The 19,623-nt window shown below is 34.2% G+C and overlaps 1 protein-coding gene across 1 annotated transcript in view; it reads right to left on the bottom strand.

Moving 5' to 3' along the window:
* Nucleotides 1-328: 328 nt before the first annotated feature.
* Nucleotides 329-19,623, bottom strand: part of LOC139686125 (von Willebrand factor D and EGF domain-containing protein-like) — a 52,160-nt gene continuing 32,865 nt past the window's right edge. The window contains exons 3-18 of the mRNA XM_071583309.1: nt 17,825-18,049; nt 16,858-17,081; nt 16,120-16,240; nt 15,876-16,015; nt 12,597-12,776; nt 12,369-12,503; nt 10,432-10,635; nt 10,079-10,287; nt 8,288-8,448; nt 6,998-7,098; nt 5,821-6,000; nt 5,169-5,352; nt 4,390-4,577; nt 2,144-2,286; nt 634-818; nt 329-506 (exon numbers count right to left, since the gene is read on the bottom strand). Coding sequence (XP_071439410.1) covers nt 656-818; nt 2,144-2,286; nt 4,390-4,577; nt 5,169-5,352; nt 5,821-6,000; nt 6,998-7,098; nt 8,288-8,448; nt 10,079-10,287; nt 10,432-10,635; nt 12,369-12,503; nt 12,597-12,776; nt 15,876-16,015; nt 16,120-16,240; nt 16,858-17,081; nt 17,825-18,049 — 2,558 coding nt within the window. The 3' untranslated portion in view covers nt 329-506; nt 634-655. The remainder of the gene's footprint in view (nt 507-633; nt 819-2,143; nt 2,287-4,389; nt 4,578-5,168; nt 5,353-5,820; nt 6,001-6,997; nt 7,099-8,287; nt 8,449-10,078; nt 10,288-10,431; nt 10,636-12,368; nt 12,504-12,596; nt 12,777-15,875; nt 16,016-16,119; nt 16,241-16,857; nt 17,082-17,824; nt 18,050-19,623) is intronic.

The raw sequence follows: 19,623 nt of genomic DNA, 5'->3' as shown, positions 1-19,623 counted from the left end.
GCAGAGGTTCATCTACTTGCTGTCTTTTGAACTATTTAGCAATATTTTTATTGGTTTAAAGCTAACAGAAAATATTCCAATGAAGAATCCTCAAATGTTTTCAAAAATGTCTTTCTAAAAGACTGCATTTCTCATAAACAAGTTGGATTTCAAATGCATAACAGCCAAGGAAAGTCTACCAATTTTTATCAGAAGAAGCTACATTTTCATATGGCAGAATTAATTGTCATGTGGCTGTCCTGATCCTATGGGTACTCAATTTAAAACTCTGAAGTAGAAACATATGTTACAAGATTTTCATACTTCTTTATTTCTGTACATTGCCAAATTAAGTTCACACAATAGTCTTTAATTATTCACAACTTTCAATTGAGCCCATTCCAATGCTCAGCACAAAACATTACTTCATCACAACCTAAATGGACTGACCGCAATTTACACAGCATTTATGGCATTTTGTTGGCATGCTTGATAATGTTTTATTTTACAAATATGACAGCGTTTCCCTAGACAAAAAAAGGATACAGAATCAGAGGTAGAGATGGATAAAATACAATAAAATGTAATGAAATCAATATATTCAGGTTTCAGTTGGTTCTCAGACGCTAATCCTATAAATTTTTAATAACTTACAATGGATGAAAAATTAGGCACTTCATTGGTGTGGAGTGTAATATGGATTATAATAAAAACAGGGGCCTGGTAATTTAGGCTTGCATGCTGAATTAGTACAGTCCCAGCAGCGAGAATCATAGATCCACATATCCATTGAAGCTGCACAGAGAAGTCCATAGCATACTGAGACTTTCAAAAGGGCCCTAAAAATGAAATAATACATAAAACTTGTTTATTTTAAAAAAATCAAAATGTTTTAGTTAAACAACATGGGCAAAATGCCCATGTAAAAATACTTGTACATATTACAAATATAATATTTCATGCAATATATTTCCAATGGAATATTTTCATATAGGTCCTAAAAAATCAATACCTAAATGAAAATTTTCAAAACCTACTGAATAAGCCTTTCACACCAGAAAAAAACACCTTATCGCCAATTATTACCTGGCAATGGCACAAGCCATAAGGCTCAACATTGTGACATTTAAACCTTAGGCAAATACTGTATTTTTGAAACAGTTTCTCTGCTTCAGTGTAATTGATGACTCCAATCCTATCAGGGTAAGGTCTCAAAGCCACTAAATCTGCATATGAACGTCCATCCCTCCACATGGTAAGACTCTGAAACTCACTCAGCACCCCATTCCTTAGCCCATATGTAAATTGGGCCCTCTCCTTGATCCTTGCCACTCACAACTTGAGGTTACATTGTCAATCTCCAGATAGCAGATAAAATGAAATGAAATCCTAAAGATTAACCCAGTGAAAGTGCTCCTCTATAGTGTCCACCAGCAATACATGATATGATTGTATGATAGGAGTTTTTAGTGCCAGTCCTTAATCCTTTAATTGATGGGAATTTTGAATTTGTTTTGTAAAGTTCTAATGCAAGGTAAGGCAGACAAAACATCTATGATATGAAGGCATTTTCTTTCTACACTTATTTTTGTTTTTTCTTTGTTGTCTCAATTTTCTATGATAATCAGAAAAAATTATGAGGCACCAGAGAAAGAAGTTGAATACATACATAGGACACTTTGGTCCCTTCCATTCATAGATAAAGTGTACTGTTTCTTTTAGAAAAGTTGAAGATCATACTTAACCATTTTTAGTCCTCATAAATATCTAGTATTACTTTTACATAAAAGTTACTTAGTGCTTTCTCAGGGGCATCACAGTAAATAGCCTTCTTACTTTATTAGTATATTTCCCAAGAATAATGAATCACCATAAAAATATAGATTAGAGGCAAATCAATGCTCAATGGATCAAAATTATATTATTAATCAAGGAGTGAAGATAGGTATATTCATGATGGTAATTAATTATGCATTTCCTAAAACTTTTGATTGGAAATAAGAAAGATTGAAATAAAAAAAATTAAAAATTTTTTTACGACCTCCACATTTCATAAGATGAAATGCATTATTACATAATATTTAACCTGGCTTCCCAAGGGAGATGAGCCTCAGACTTTGGGAGCAACTGAAGAGCAACTTAAGGATAATTTCAACTATATTACCTTGTACTATCTTTGCTGAAGTGTTTCCCAGTAGAATGGACATCTAGATTTGGTAAAGGGCATATAACAATTTGAAAACTGAGGAATTCTCCCTCAGTTTTAATAAATCCTTGTGACAATATTGAGTCATCTCTGTCCTTCACCTGAAGGTAAAAATTTTATATTAGAGATCCAAGGAAATAATTTCAAACAACATATAAATATTACAGCAAAATACCATAGCAAAATTATAAGTAGAACAAACATTTTTTAAAATTAGCTTTAAATTACCTTGAACTTATCAGAATAATGTTGCTATCTGACCTACTTATGCTATATGCACTTGAACCTTCTTTCCCTCTCTCCCCAACCACAGTGTCTTCACACCCATGAACCCATGAGTTGTGCACGATATATATTTTAAATTCTATTTGAGAGTTTAAAGAAACAAAAAGTTGAAATGTTATAGAGTGGGTGTTAAGAGAAGAGCTGTCCACCAAAGAGTGGACACGGGGTAGAGGATTGCTCTTTAAGTACTCCATAATAGATTAGAGGAGGTAGAGAGGATTAAATGGCGTAGGCATCAAGGGCTGAGTAGATGAAGTCTGGATTCCATACACATCTCACAAGGATAAATATCCCTAAGCACTACCAAACTAAGGACAGTATTGGTTAGAGCTGAATATTTGGAGCAATCTTAGTACCAGGTCAGAGGAAATGGTTGCTGAAAATTCAGAACATTTACAGTGGTTAGGAGTGGCTCCATTTTGGGATCAATGGGTGAGACCATCTGCTCTAGGTGAGTACCCAGAATAGCCCTGATTTTGAGGGAAGACTGTCCTAAAATCACTGGAGTGCAAATCAGGAGTACTTGGGAGAGTCCAAGGATATTGGGAGGGTCCTGGCTCCTTGGGTGCATTCTAATGGAGTAGGATTTCTTTTACCCGCAATCAACGGGACTCATGAGGAATAAGAAGGAATACTGCATTCTATTGATTTCTATAAGGGCAAGAGAAAAAAAAACCTTTTTCCTTCAAATGGATGTCATTAGTTTAATTTAATTACTTTGTGATCCTTGAGATGGCTGAGGCCATTTGCAGAGTTAGTGTGGACAGTAACTAGAGCTAGGAGGAAATAGGGGTCAAAAGGAATTGAAGAGAGAAATGCACCACTTATGCTGGATGACTCATGATGAACAACAAGAAGACTATGATTTGACAATTCATTCCATTAACATTGTAAGTACTGTACTTGAAGTTCCTTCCATATTAAACCAAAGTAGTCTCTACAGTTGCACGATTCAGAAAAGACTTGAAATTGTTTCATATCTAAAATCTAAAATTTGCATATACCTAATTTTTATATATAATATAGGAATATGTTACAGCCTATGGCATTGGTATTGTGACTGTCTAGGCTTGACAGGAATGACTCTTTTTTGATAATGCCTCCAGAATGTATCTCATATTCAGGCCCTCAATATGGGAAGGTAGTAAATTATATTATTCAACTTAAGAATCTCTCTTCCATGAGAGAACAATTATGAAGCTGATCAGTTAATGCTACACATGAATACAAACCCTTTAATATCTATGCAATTGTTAAGCACAATCACCCAACTGGTCAACTGATATGGTGGCTGTGATGGCATCTAATAGATGTCATATGACTCACAGATAGTACATGAGCAAAATTACCAAATAAATGCCTATTTTCAAGCACAGCAAATTATGATTCCTAAATATACACATTAATGTTCATTGATCAGCATTCTTTATTTTTTAAATCGATCCAGGGCTGGCTCTTCCGTAAAGACAAGCAAAAGCTTTCCAGAATTCCAACTTATGATAGAAAAATACTATCAAGGGAAGTAGACTTGTCCATGGCTCACACTTGGGGGGGTATCCAAAACAGTAGATGAGTTGACCAAGAGAACACAGGGCACCAAGAGAAATTTTCCTGTACCTAAGAACTGTCATTGACTGTCCTTAATAGAAGGGTGGGGGTCAAACAAAACTCCTCTTGACAGAGTGCCAAATAATGCTAGGCAAGCCCTGTAAAAACGCAAGTGCTAATAGTTAAACAAAGATAACTACTCCCAAAATTAGAAAATAGTTTTAAATCTCATGTATCAGCTTTCTTTTGCAGCATAAGAAATACTTGTACAATGGAAAATCTTTAATCTGTGAATCTAACATCGGTTGTAAAAATGTCCCTATTTTTATAGCCCACATGATTCATGGACTGAATTTCCCATATATTCTTACCATGAAAACTTCAATTAAGCACATTAAGTGGGGATGCTCAAAAAATTCCCTTCCAGTCACAGCCACAAATTTGCAGTTTGATTTATACACATCACATGGTGATGAAGTTAGACCCTGCAATACAGGGGCCTCAGAAACTTGTATCGAGCAGTCACTACCAGCATACTCCTTATTGCAGTAGCATACACCTGGAAAAAGGGAAGAGTCCAAAATAAAAAACATCTGAAAATGCTTCATAAGGTGAAATTTGCCTAACAAAGTTTAGAAACCAAATCAAAATGTACATTTGAAGATGTTATAATTAAATTTACAATCAGGAAAAAAGCAAAATGGCTTTGGTCTCTTTTTTCGAATGCACTATTACAATGCTTTACAGTAGTGGAAATGGAGAAGGGGAAAAAATAGGATGACCATCAATGAAAAAGTTTACTCCTGCAAGTTTACAACAGGTGTTAAATAAAGTAGGGCTATAATTTTTAAATCACATAATCACCATTACAAATACCCGATGTGCACATATTCCAAATACCACATGAAGTATTCAGCATTTATTAAACAATAGAAGCACAGAAATTATCTCTGTGAAGGAATTCATTAATGTGACAGAAAAAATGATTTCATTCTCATTTGGAGGAAAATACATTGATTAACTAAGTATCTTTACTCATTTTAGTACTTGTACCATTATTACTTGTATTTAACCCGTAAATAACCCATAAACATAAAGTAAGAAAGAAAGAGGGATTGTCATTGTAGAATATAAATAGCAATTTCTTCACCTGCTTTACAAATTCCATTTTGACTGCAGTTGTTTACACACAAGGAATTGAGTATCCGCAATGGTGTGGTTATCTGTCCTGCAGGTGTCCTTTCCCAAAGGGATAAGTTTCGATAGAGCTCAGTTTTGCAATCTTCTTTGAAACGATTTAAGCTGACAGCTGCCCATCCAGTGTTATTAGCTACCTGGTAGAGGAACATCAGTTTAAGTCCAACATACTAGTATTCTGCCCTAAACAAGATATGTGACTTAAATTTTATTGACATAATCCCAACAACATTTACTCGAAATTTCATTTTACCAGGGCTTTCCAAAATTATTACTCTTTATAGATGTCTGGTGGATTATATACCCCTGGGATTCCAGTAAATTTTTCCTTGATATAAGAGTTAATAGGAATCACACTAAAAGAGTTTACGCAGCACCCATCTCTGAAGTGTAATTCAAATCCTTCAGGTCTGAGTTAGGCACCAGGTGGATATTGTAAAAGACTTAGCCAGCTGGCATTAAAGGTTTATGAGGTAGATTTGAATGCAACACAAACACACTGACTATGGAAATGAAAATAATACTTGCTCATGTTCACTATAAAATATGGACTGGCATAGAGATAAAGTGATATTCAATTAAAATATAATTAAAAAATCTGCTACCATGACATCTGATGTACACTCTGACACTCTGTCTTGTAAATTGGTTCGGGCAATATTATTACAGAGGCCAGCAGCAGCACTGCCCGATATGTATCTCTGGCAAGCAATTCCAGCTGTCTGTGCATTCCATCCTGTTGGCGGATACATGGCTGATACCATTTCATTTGGTACTATCATACTCTGTGAGAGGCCTCGATTTTCCAAGCCTGAAAAGAACTATCTAATTCTTTAATATGTGATATTAATGGCAAATAGTTGGCTTATTACCTTTCTAAATGGCTCTACGGTCATTTAATTAATTTCTTATTATGCTTTAAGTAGGTACCCAAAAATCAATGCAGTCGCACATTATGCACTTAACAAGTAACAATTGCAATGAATAACCAACAGCTACATCACTAGAGAAATTTATCTATAAACTCACAAGAACACACTTGTGTATTCCAGAACTGTAGTTCTTAGAATCCCCACTCTTGGTGTGGGTTCTGGGACCACAGTACTTGGAACACACGTGTCTCTCCCACCTACCACACTTCCAGAAAGCAAACCAAAAGAAACTGGACTGGTGCTGATGCAATTATTGCGGAACAATAGTTCCTAGAGCTCAAAAATATTTTGTGGGTAAGAATCTCTAAATAATAGAATACTTGGTAGTAAGAACAATGTTAAAATAAAATGATATATAGATTTTCCTTGAGGATTTTCACTTAGTTTTCATGTGCAATAATGTAGGCATTCAAAAGTGACGGAGTTCCATTGAAATTATGATAAATTATTTCTTATCCCTGCTCCAAATTCACTGAACAAGCAGGCACAGGCATTCACTACATAAGAGGTTCTAAATAATATTTTCTGAAATCCCAGTTACGTTTATAAATCAACTTTGTCATCTGCAATTCATTTTTTAATGAATTCCGAACAAACCTGGAATTGAATGGACTTCAAACTTGTGAAAGAAGATCAAAATATTCCATCTATATCTACAAAGTGACCCATTTGTAACCCATAGATAAAGAACTCTATTGATGGCATGTAAATATACTTTAATGACAACATACTAATTAGCAAATTCTCTTGCTTCATTTTAATGAGAGCATATAATTTGTTATGATTTAAGAAATAATGTTTTAGGCTATGCAAACACTACAATTTAGTAATTTTATTAAAATTAATTTACCTGTTCGGCTGCAAATTTTAGATATTCTTCTGACATTTCAATTCCTGGAGAATATTCACACATAGAAGAGTGACAGTACTGCTCATCATCATATTCAGTCTCTGCAAACAAAGGATTCTGATTAAAAATCTTTATACATCAGAGCAAAAGTACAATAACTATTACTAATGGACTTTTCCCATACATAAATGATGAAAATGGCTTCCATATTCTCCTCATATCAGCGGGATAGTAATTTTCATCAATATCCACATTTGCAAACTTGCTTTGCGAAATGTTTGCATTTCTAAGTGTAAGCATGCTCATGAAACGCTGCAGAAGAATCACAACAGAGTTCCATTTAGTCATTTATATTTAAGTAATAATAGTCTATCAACTGAAATATGTTATTTTATCAGGGAACATGCATAAAAGTAAGAAAGAAGAGATGTACATTTTGTAATGAACTAATATATAAAAACACACACACTTTATGCAAATTACTTTATATACTGTGTGTATGAGTATGTAACTGCTTCTAACAGTGTACATTTTACCTATGGCTGGATTTAAATAATATGCTGGAATTAGGATGACTCAATAAAGGCATTGGGACACTGATACATGACAATTCTTTGATGAGATGAAAGTGAAGTTATTTTTGTTGATGAATTTCTGCACAAAAAAAACCATGCACTCCCAAGTGATGAATTAGCTATTGTGGAGAAAAAGGAATGTTAAGTTGAATACAGAAAGGCACTGGTGAGCAACAGATAATATGTTTGAATATTACCTCCCTTAATACTCATGCTAGAATCAACTTCAAAGGTCCCTCTTTTATTGTTGGGGTATGTTTTTAGGATAGGAGATAAAAGAGCAGAATTTAACATTTATGACAGCCCTCTTTGGGCACAAACACAAACATGGATACATAATTATGCTTCAATGATGACACTTGAGGGCTGATAAGTTGTATTCATACCCAAACTATGATACCAGGTGCACTGAAGCTTGTATGAGTTATGAGTGATCTAGAAAATCTTGGTTTAATAGGTGCTAAACCCAGCTTTGGAAAAAATTCAGATAAAATTTTGTTGTTGACTGCTTTGTTAACCCATTGAAAAGAAGACACAGTGCACATTATTTAGAGGTTCAGTGAAGAACTATTTTCACTAAAATGCAAAATGTATTAAAAATATTATCTCCAAAAATGTATGATAATACAGGGTTAGACCTGTGGGGAAACAATATGAAAAATACAAATGAAAAGATGATGATCTCAAATAAAATTATTCATTCTAAGTAACAGACCTTTATTTTCAACTTCATTTTCATTTCTTTCATCAGATATCTTCTTAGTATTTGTTTCTGATTTTGTTGGCTTTCGACAGGAACAATAGCTTTCATACTTGTTTGTGGTTGTTACTTGAGCCACGGCAGTCTTATTTGCTGCTGTTGGTCCTGTAGGCACTCTGGAATACAAAAATATTTCATTTCTCTATCTCAATATTTATCACATATTTGGAAAAATTCATCAATCCATTGCATGAATCAATATCATCTTCCAGCCAACGAGTACAATGTATATCAATTGTTTATCATACAAGAAGTACATTTCACCATGCTCATTCATGAAATAAATGTATATATGTACCTACCCAACAATAATGATAATTGCCGAAATATTTTCAGGATTCTTTGTAATATGCACATGCTAAATTAGATATCAGAAGTTAGTCATCAAAAGTCAAAACATGCCTCTTTTTTCAAATGATTTGGATAAACTCACCCATATTTTGATGCTTTGATTTTGTACAGGATTACTCAAACCAAAATGGTATGTAAAAATTCATACACTCAAAAAGTCAACGTTTATGATGAAATGTAAAGTAAGCTGAATGATATGATAAAATGCTAAGTAGACCATTACCACTTCTATCACTTTCCATCATTTTTCAAAATGCAGGATTCATTCCCTTAAATTAGGACTTCCAAAATTCATGATCTCGCATTGATAGAATAAGGAGGCATGTTAAAAATATTGCTAGAGACCACAAAATACCTATGGAGCTAGGGACAGAAATGCCAGATGTCCCACTATGTATGAGACTCTTCCAGCCAAAATTAATGTTTCCATAACCTCACATTCACATTCAAATGTCCTGCAGGCAACTTATAAAATTGATTTTAACAGTAAGGTAGACTGTTCAGTAACCAGGATTAGTTTAATCAGGGTGTGGAATAACTAGGATGCCCAAAAATATGGCGAATAACCTGGTAAAACCATTGAAATAAAATGCATTTGGAGAAAAATGGTGCCAAAAAATGACAGCAAACAAAAAGACAATTTTTTCGGCATGTGTGTGATGGCGATTCATCACATTGCATTTGCATTCAGTATAAAGTCACTACACACAAGTAGGGATAGGGATATTACTCAAAAATATACGGCAACACTTGGGTTTGAAGCTAGTTCTATGGGACGGGAAATCAGTATCCTAACCAATATATTTATTCAACCCCTAGTCACATTTTTGTATTTTTTCTGTTATATCTAATTGTTAAATCAGTATCCCTGACTGTAGGTGGTCTTTTGTAGGACATTCAGAATCGAATTTATTTGGAAGAACAAGATCCTCTGATGCTGTTTGAAGGGATGTTTATATCATTTCACAGTACTAACATTCATCTTTAACTGATCATAAATTAATTAATTACAAAGTAACACATAAATAAAGTAGTAACAAAGACAGGTCATGTAATTAATAAAATCTTGGATATTGTGTCTATTGCTTCAGGCATATTTTACTATGAGACAGGTTTTTTAAAATTTTAGGAGGACAAATGTCTTAAGGAACATATGTAGATTTCTGGGGATTCCACTACTTGATGACATGTTAGATAGAAGTAAACGCCAAAAATATATTTTTAAGGGGTTCTGTTTTATACTACTGTCATAGAAATTATAACTGTGGCTGAAGTTACTTTAGCACCTCAAATCCTGTATCTATGCCTTCCTTAGAATTTAACATCTAAGTCCGGGCCTTCTAGATGATTTCTATGTGCAAGGAAGAAAACTCAGATTTGATGCATTATACTTACTTCCATCTTTGAGAGTACTGAGAACATGGAATTCGTGGCCTATACATGCATGCTGGTGTCCCATTTTCATTCACCAAATCATTTGATGGATTTCTGTCAAATAGGCCACAAAGGCCTGATGTTTTCCCCAAATCTGTTCTTAAGGCATACACTGTTATGTAAGACAAATAAGGTCCCAGTTTTACTATTGTTCCTGAAGAAAATACAGCCTACAACAAAAAAGGTCCCATCAAGTTTAATATCAATGATGGTCATTCCATCTATGCAACAAAAGTCTGCATTTATCACACATTAAATCTTGGGTGGGCTGAATCAGGGATAGCATATGATGCAATTTTATTCATTAAACATACCTTATATGACCTTCCTTCATTTTCTTGTAAAATTGTTACATCTTGGTAGACATGATCACCATCATCTACTCCACTGTACTTTGCTTCACTCCATATTAATAGGTATCCCTTCATGCAAATATCAGCTTTGATAACAGAATACTCCCCTCTAATGGTCACTGCACAATTGCAGTTCCTTCTATAAGTGCAGTTGCTATAGGTAACCTAGAAGTTATTATGTGAGGTGCTAAATTAGTTTTAAGAGGAAAAATAGCTTCATGCTTGAATTCAAAACTATACTCTTAGGTAACTTAGTAACAGCAATTTAGAAGACAACAACATGGCCTAAATAACACAACATATTTAATTTTCTCCTTAATTTTTAATTGAGCTGGAATTTTAAGACTTTATTATTTCCATATAATTTTCAACATCATGAGAGCATAGGAAGTATATAATTCTGCAATCAATACATCAACTGGAACAATGCAGTCCACTATAATGCAAGGTCTAATTTTTAACAAAACACAGTTATCAACCCAAAGGTCAGTTTGATATCATGAGAGCATAGGAAGTATATAATCCTGCAATCCATACAGCAACTGGAACAATGCAGTCCGCTATTATGTAATGTCTAATTTTTAACAAAACACAGTTATCAACCCAAAGGTCAGTTTGATAGGTGGTAGATTTCACTCAATACTAAGCCCAATGGCATGTAATTCACATATTAGGGCAGGGGGCCAGTTTCCTTCCCTGTGCTGCATATAGTTTCCCAGCAAATTCTGGCACCTGAAAAATCATACAGCTCAGGTGAGGCTTGCCCAGGAATCGACCCCAAGCCCTCCAGTCAGTAGTTCAACCCTCTACCTCAGGACTCCCACACCCAATATTTAACATGACCTCAATAATCAACCCAATTATTGATAGGTGAAGGCAAACCTGATCTTACATTAAGGAGCCTTAGAGTAAGTGCAATTCACACACTCTAAGCAGGAGGGCTAGTTCCTTGGCCCATACTGCCTAAAGTTTCTCATTAAGTCCTATACCATAAAATCAAACCAGTTGTATTTTCAGTGGGACATTCAAAGGTAACATCTGGATATGAACCTAGAACCCTCCACGGCCAGCACTCAAACCATCTACTCACAAGACTATCATACCGTCCCATATTCCATAAAATTTATCTTAACTTGCATGCATCATGAAACAAATTTATGAAAAAACACTTCATTCACCAATTTAAGATTCTTGTTAAGTTATAAAATGTATTTCCTAGCTGCCTGACATTGATAGATTTGATGGAGATGTTAATTAAAGATGAATGACAACTGATCTCTCACTTACTTTTGGGAGCACATTCTCACTGGTACAATTTAAAGTGGCTCACTTCATAAGAAATAATATCAACAGATGAATTGGCTTGTTCTTCGACTAAGAGCAGGAAAAATAACAATTACAGATGGAAAGAGAAAAGCAATCTTTTGAAGCTATATGACTCTGTAAATCACCTGTGAGTTGTCGGTTGCATACAAGTGGGGATACATAAAAATCCCAATTTTTATTGTAACCGAGGAACAACAAATTAGCATTCTCCAGGTTAAAAGGAGAGGGGCACTTAATGATTTCCGTAGCTTTCAAACTAACTTTAAAATTACTGAACAATATATAAATGGTTTCATTTAAATCAGTCAGTCATTTTCATGTTACAAAAGGACATACCTATAGCTGAACTAGCAAATAAACTTATAAAAGGTGTTACTGAGGAAATTGCAATAGATGAGGGGCCAATGAGCATACAGGTAAGTGGAGATAATAATTTTCAATAACTTGGCAGTTGGTTAGGGATTAGAAATTTGAAATAAATATATATATTTTCTAATTTTTTTCTAGAATGAAAGCACATATACAAATACTATGATATTTTATTTGGTTGGTAAAAAAATATCGATACTTACCTCAACTTCTTGGTTGCCATTTTTGTAAAGTAAAAACGTTCCTTTTAAATTATGGCTATATATTTGCCCATCAAATGTATTAATATATACATCTGAAGTGCATCTTTCACTGACATCAAATCCAACCACTTGAAGCTGTGAGGAAATATTTTTCATATTAGTATTTTCATCTCCTTTTAGGTAACTTGAAACAAAAGGAATATAATTTATATAACTCTCTTAAATTACCTGCTGAGGAGGAAGTTTATAATGTGACCATATACTGTGGCCATGAGCTAAACTTCCCATTTCCAAGGAAAGCTGCTGATTACCTCCATAAAGATTATCTGGCTTGCTTCTTAGAGCAACTTTGTGTGTGGTGTTCCAGTCATCTTTACAAATGTGATGTGTGCATTCCTTGAGCCCTAACTTGGAGCAGAAAAATATTAAGGATATAGTTACAACTAGAATATATATTATTTGCATTTACATTCAAGAGGCCATATACCCTTACTTCCATTCTATAGATTTCTGTTTTGATTCTATTCAAATTAAACATTGAAAATGTATACCTTCCCTTCCTTGTCCATTCCGTAAGCCCTAAGTTGTGACCTATACTTAATATTTTTCTTGGAAACTGTGTGATTAAAGGATACAATCAGCATTTCTTAAGAGGAAATCACTTTGGCAGAGCAGCATGTATCCACTAGCTGGTGCCTTAGGCTTATTTGTTGCCACTCGCTAAACCTAGGGGCTTGAGGCAGTTTATGAGAAGGAACTGTGGAAGTTGGTTTGGGTAAGTTAAATGTAATACATTTTAACTGAGTTTCATTAAAGGCTTAAGTTCAACAAATTTAGCCACAGTTTGATTAAATCATAATTAAATATTTAGCTAATCCTCCAACTAATTTAACAATAATAATTTAACTTGAATGAAAACTCCCAAAAAATATAATCCACTGATGTGCATTGCAACACAGCAATTTCATAGTTCAAAAACCATTTGCCTTAACCAGGATTCGAACCCAGATCCTTTGATGTCCAGCCAAGTGCTTTAGACAGTTAAGCTACCAAGGCATCCTCTTAATTGGCGGGATTTAAAGGAAGATGTTATAAAAAAAATACCATACATAAATTGACACAGGTGTCTTTCACTATTTATTTGACTTTGCCGAAGGTATATCTCCTAGTGTTTAAAGCCAGGCTTTAACCTAGTGGACTCAAGTGCAAAATGCATGACTACAACTACCTGTGACATGGTTGTATGGTATTTAATGATAAAATCTTTTAAAGTAGCCCAAAATTTTGGAGTGTAACAGAATGACTTGGTAGCTTAACTGGCTTAAGCACTTGACCAGATATTGAGGGATCTTGGTTCAAATCCCAGTCAAGGTGAATAATTTTTGCACTTTGAAATTGCTGCATTCCTAAAAAATGAATCCATTTTGAAGGGAAAATTGAGTCATTTTATAAGCGGACATTCAATTATATTTCTCTAAAAAAGAGTAAACTAAAACAATTACTTTTTAAATAAATTTTTATAACTAATATCCAAGGCTGGCAACAACACAATTTGGGAAATGACAAAGGGACCACCTTTAGTTTCAAGTAATTGAGTGAGCAAAAAAGAGAATGGTGTAGAAGGAAACAAACTTAGTATATATTATTATTAACAGGAAACTGCTGCATTAGGTAGGGTTTCTGTGAACTTGGAGACTAACAATTGCCACCGTTCTAACTTCCTTCTTAATGTAGCACTACATACATTAGAATAAATCATTTTTCAATCATGCATACTTCCTGTCTATTATATAAAACATCCTTCCTGTCTATTGTATAAAACATCCTATTTTTTCCTCCCCCAAACTTGCTTACCGAATATTCTCTCATCTATCAGTCTAGAATCTTCTATTTCCATTTATTATTCCCTGCATCCAGTATTTGTACTTTCCCCAAATTTCTCTGAACAACCTTCTTTTTTCCTCCATCATGCCTCGCATTCTTCTTTTGCTTGCTTTTCTGTCCATTTTATTTTACCCATTCTTCTCCAAATCACAACTATGTTAATCATGGTTTCATGAGAAAAAATAACTGAGGCGATTTCCTCTTGCCTTCTTTATTAATAGTTTTAACTTGATACTATCTTAAATGGTCACTCCACTGACATCATATGCCACTGAAGCTACCTCTGGATCCTACCTTTTGTCCTCTCTACCATGGATGACCTTTCTGGGAGCTTTAACCAGAACAGCTCTATGTGTCTGTACAGAGGCTGGAAAGGAGATGGAAACACCAAACAAACCTCTACCACCACACACTATTCTCAAATTATATGATCTCTTCCCTTCCCAAAGAATGAAACCCTTCCTCCTCTATTTTTTTCTCAACACTCACATAATTTTTCATCCTGGGGTGACTCCAAGATATACTTCTCTTTCTAGTAACCCACCTTTCCCTTAACCTAGTCTGACCACTGACTGCCCTCAACCTGTACTCATCACCATGTCTTTCTCTAATGTAACTGAAACATACTATGAACAAAAACAGCAAAGTTTTAACTTCAGTGAAGCAGCACCTTGGGACTACACAAGGGTGTATAGCTATAGCTTTTGATGCATTCATGCAACATGATTAATTTGTTATTCTTGTGATAAATTGATGATGCAATGCAATGCAAATTCAATGAATTGCAACTATTTGATTAGTTAAAGTGGTATATTTAACTTTAAATAAACATTTAATAAAAAGGAAAATTGTTTTTAATCTATTTGTATCTACCTGACATGGTACTATAAATAACTATGTATACTTCACCTAATATTTTCTACTGTTCTGAAAAGTATAGTTTTGGGACACTTTTCTTCAATACAATAGTTTCATTATTTGAACATTTAAGGAAAGGCGGGACAGAGAGCAGCTTAATTAACTATTATTATTGGAAATTAACAATCCATGGGATTATGGGGTACCATGTTTTTCATCGTACACTCTAAAAATGTATCCCTTTATTTTTACTAGCAGAATTAAGTAAATACGAGATAACACCTATGGATTCATCTAAGAAATTCAGTGCATAGTATAGCATTGATCTATGAGTATATGCTTCCACTGCTCATTAAAGCAATCCAAATAATACATGCATCACCCAAGTGAATAAGTATGTTAGTTATGCCCCTTCTGGCTCATGCTAAGTGAAATGGCGCTCATGGAAATTCTCTGCTGCAACAGTTGGGTGTTCTTATGGTTACCACTTTTGCTAATTGGTGCTTTTAGGAAGAGGAGCACCTTATTTGATTATAATGTAAGGCAGTTTATGATTTTTTGAACTGAAATTATTTAATGCTACTTTATTCTAATAATATTCAAACTACAGTAAGTACTGCATTCAACTTAGTGATACAGTGAAAGATTGCTTCATTGCATGAGTGCTCAGTAACCAAATAAGGATAAGCCATTTTAGAGTAAAAATATTATGATTGAGGCCAAAATGTTTTTTCCAATTTTAGCTCTCAGAAACAAAAATATTACCCTATCAAGGGGCTCTCCAGATGGACAGTAGTGCGTATCATCTGGATATTGTATGGCAACTTTGAATGGAATACAGCAGTCATCATCATAACAACCAACTGGTACTGTTGATCTCATTTCTAAAAACACTTCAGGGCCTCCTGAGAAACATAAATATGACTTCATTAATATCAAATTATCAAGATAATATATAGCTTAGGTTAATACATTATGATTATTAAGAGAAATTAAAAAATATGCTTACCTTCCTGGACAATTAATGGAGTTCTTGTTGTGATTTGAATTCCGGCATAAAATGGAGGACTTGTTACCTGTGGTGTGTATGTATTGATGGAAATATGACGAACTCTTGCTCTGCATTGCAACTGAAAGAAGTTTATAATTTTTGCACCCCTATAGGTTGAATAACATTCAGCTACCACCAATTTATTTGGTAATGTATAATTTACTAAATTACCTCCATAGTCATTTTAGTTTATCCATGAATAGTCATCTAAGTAGGCATAAAACTGAGAAGAATATATGTTAATTTCCAAGGAAAATTAGGCATCCTCATAAACTTGAAGAATAGGGTTCTAAAAATAATATCCAGATAAAGATTGCCAACTGATCTAAATTTGGCAGGTCAAAATTGATTTAATCCCTCTATGCATGTGATGCAGTTGCATTGATGACATACGATTTATATCATCATTTCAGCAGTAGCATTGTGAGGTCCTATGGTATCCAAAAGAAATGCCTAATTTTTTTGACCTCTGAATTCATATACAACATTTTTTTGGTTCAGTGAGCAGCTACTCCAGCTTTCTTGCATTATATTTCAATTACTATAAGTACCGTCAGCATGAAACTATAGCTGTGTCTTGAATAAAGAGTCCCTTCAAAATGAAATATTAGCTGTGTCTTGAATCAATACAGGTAAGTATGTTGCTTTGGAAAAAATCATCTTTTGTAATACAAAATTTAATCATGCATTACTTACAGTTTGTCCTAGCTTCCAAAACTGATGAGGTAAAACAGCATAGCTATGATCAGCAGGATGATAAAGCTGTTGATGAATGACAGAGCCACCAGAGACCCAATCAACCTCAATGACAAGAGTATCCAAGGCGGCAACTTTTTCCAGAAAAGTAATGCAGTGAATTTGTGGGTGATCTTCAGAATTCAGGTTTGACACTACTTTCACACCCACCAACTCTACTTCAACTAAATAAAAGAAAAAAATGTATAAACATTTAGATTGAATAATTAGTGGTAATTTATTTGATTATTCATTATTGAAAATAATTTTCACACCACAATAACAAATTATTGTGATCAATGATAAAACCAAACTCTAACCAACTAAATTTTGATTGAATCAAGATAAATCTGTTGGCAGAATAAGTAGGTAACTACAGTGAAAATTAACATAATGACTTAATAATGATAAACATTCAGTGAAAAGTAAAAGGCAGTAAAATTTTTCAAAATAAAAAAAAAACTATATTCATACAGGTAAATATATCTGAATATCTTTCCTAAAAAAACTCAAGTTGAACTTTAATGCTAACAGGTAATATGTGTCTTGCCTATAGGCCTCCATAGATGTGTTGGTTTGAGCTGTTTTGAGTTTTGCAGTTTAATCAGTATTTGTTTACAAATCCGATTCAATTGGGTTTTTATCAGAACATTTATGAATTAAAAATTCAATTCTTTATATAAAAATAGATATTTGTGGGTAAAATCAGGTAGAAATCGCTCTGAATGAGATGTACTTTGCAAATTGAACCTAATTTGTCATCAGTGTACATGTTTAAAGCAGATTCTCAGGAATCACCACTATTATATCCCAGGCATTTGGCATGGCAAACTCCATATTAGTGTAGGGGTTGGTGAAAAAGGCCACTGTTTAAAAATATGATATTCAAAACCTGATAGATGACTTTACAACCCTGGGACAAACTTACATTGACAAGGAGTGAATCCTGTATTTGAGACAAGACCCCGTGGGCAAGGTACCATGTACCCAGCACAGTAAGCCATATGGCATGAAGGAGTTGGTTGGAGAAAGTAGACTACAGAGGTAGAGCAGTTTTTCAAGAGAATGGGAAGTTGAACTTTGCAGCAGTCATCCCCCACATGTCCACATCCTATGCTGTTCACAATCCCTTCAGTTGCAGTTGGTATCTGACCTTTAAGGAAATGGGAATCATTTTCAAGATCAAAATGGTTACACTAATTTTAACTTATTTTTAATAATCTAATTTTGATTTTTCCAAACATCTAATCTATGCTCAAAGACCCAGAGGCAGAAATTTTATAGACATTTCCTCTGAATCTTTAAATGAAGTCTCTTCTCTACAAAATGACCTCAGTCATTGGAATAATTCAACAGTCAGGCCACATTATGCATTATTTTCTCAAGCTGGAAGACTATCAGTGACAGTTCTCCGCTCTTTTCTATTTTTTTCTAATCAAATCATCTTTTCTTCAGCACTCAAATCAATACATGAGGTGTGGCTCTAAAATAATGAGACTGATACTGTAAAACTTTTTATTTTAAATTTACCAATAGTTAATTATGAATGCCTTCAGCAAACACTCCTCCTCTATCCCTGCACCACTCCATGCAAATTTTCCATTGTTCTAAATGGAGCTGGAAGTCTTCTTCTGTGAGCTCTTTCATGCTACTTTTTCTTTCACAGCTTCATTGGTCTGAAACCTTGTTCCTGTTAATGCAGATTTGACTTACGGGGTACATATTAATGCTAAATTATGCCAAGTCAGGCAAGTGAGGCAGATGGTGCAACACTGGGATGTTATCCTTGGCTAGAAATGCTTTGACAGACAATGCAGTGTGAGCCAGTGTGTTGTTAAGATGAAGAGCCCATGACTTTTTCTTCTACAATTAATCACATGTTATCACTCTTTTCAAGAAGTTAGGGTCATTTTCAATTGCATTTAAAATGTCAGAACAAACATTTTCACGGACTTCTTTATGCTCAATTGTGAACATTTTTGGCACCTTGTTTGCACACACTATTTGCATGTTAAAATTCGTATGTAAAATTTGCCTGATCTATTCTTTGTCAATTCCTACAGTTTCAGTAGTTGCACAAATACTTAACCGAAGGTCAAATAGGATCCGATGATCAATTTATTCAATATTTTTATCCATTTTTGATTGATTTTTTCAACTAAAAAAGCAAACATAGCTTAAACAAATGAGTGCTTAGCCAGACTAATATGTCTACAGAAAAGTGAGGGGCATAAATCAAAAGAAGGCTTTACCCTACACAACTACCAGTTATACCACTTTGGTGCATACACAGTTCTTCTGTAGTAGCGTCAGTCTCATTATTTTGTAGTCACAACTTGTATACAAAAGTAGAAGCAGGCAAGATTTATTTTATCATTAGCCCATACGTTTAGTCAAAAAATATCTTTTCTAAAAACACACACTTATAAACAGCTTTCTTAGCACGCACATTAATCCAGCAGACTGCATGCACTGTGACAATTCAGAAATTTGTTCTCATTTCTATGCTAGATAAGCCTTTTAATGAATGACATCATTTTGATGCAATTTTCCTGGTCAAAACCAATACTGATACCATAAAATAGGAGTTAATTAGTTATGCCATAGGCAACTTTGTGAAAGGGTTCCAATCCAAGAATATGATGAATGGAGGGAACCTTATATTGAAATGATTATGTAAGGTCCCACTATATCAGAGTTCAATACATGATTGATAGAAAAAGCCTA

This window comes from Hetaerina americana, unplaced genomic scaffold, assembly GCF_022747635.1.
Source record: "Hetaerina americana unplaced genomic scaffold, ioHetAmer1.1.p SCAF_13, whole genome shotgun sequence".
Lineage (NCBI taxonomy): Eukaryota > Metazoa > Arthropoda > Insecta > Odonata > Calopterygidae > Hetaerina > Hetaerina americana.
This window is presented reverse-complemented; position numbering and strand designations above follow the sequence as displayed.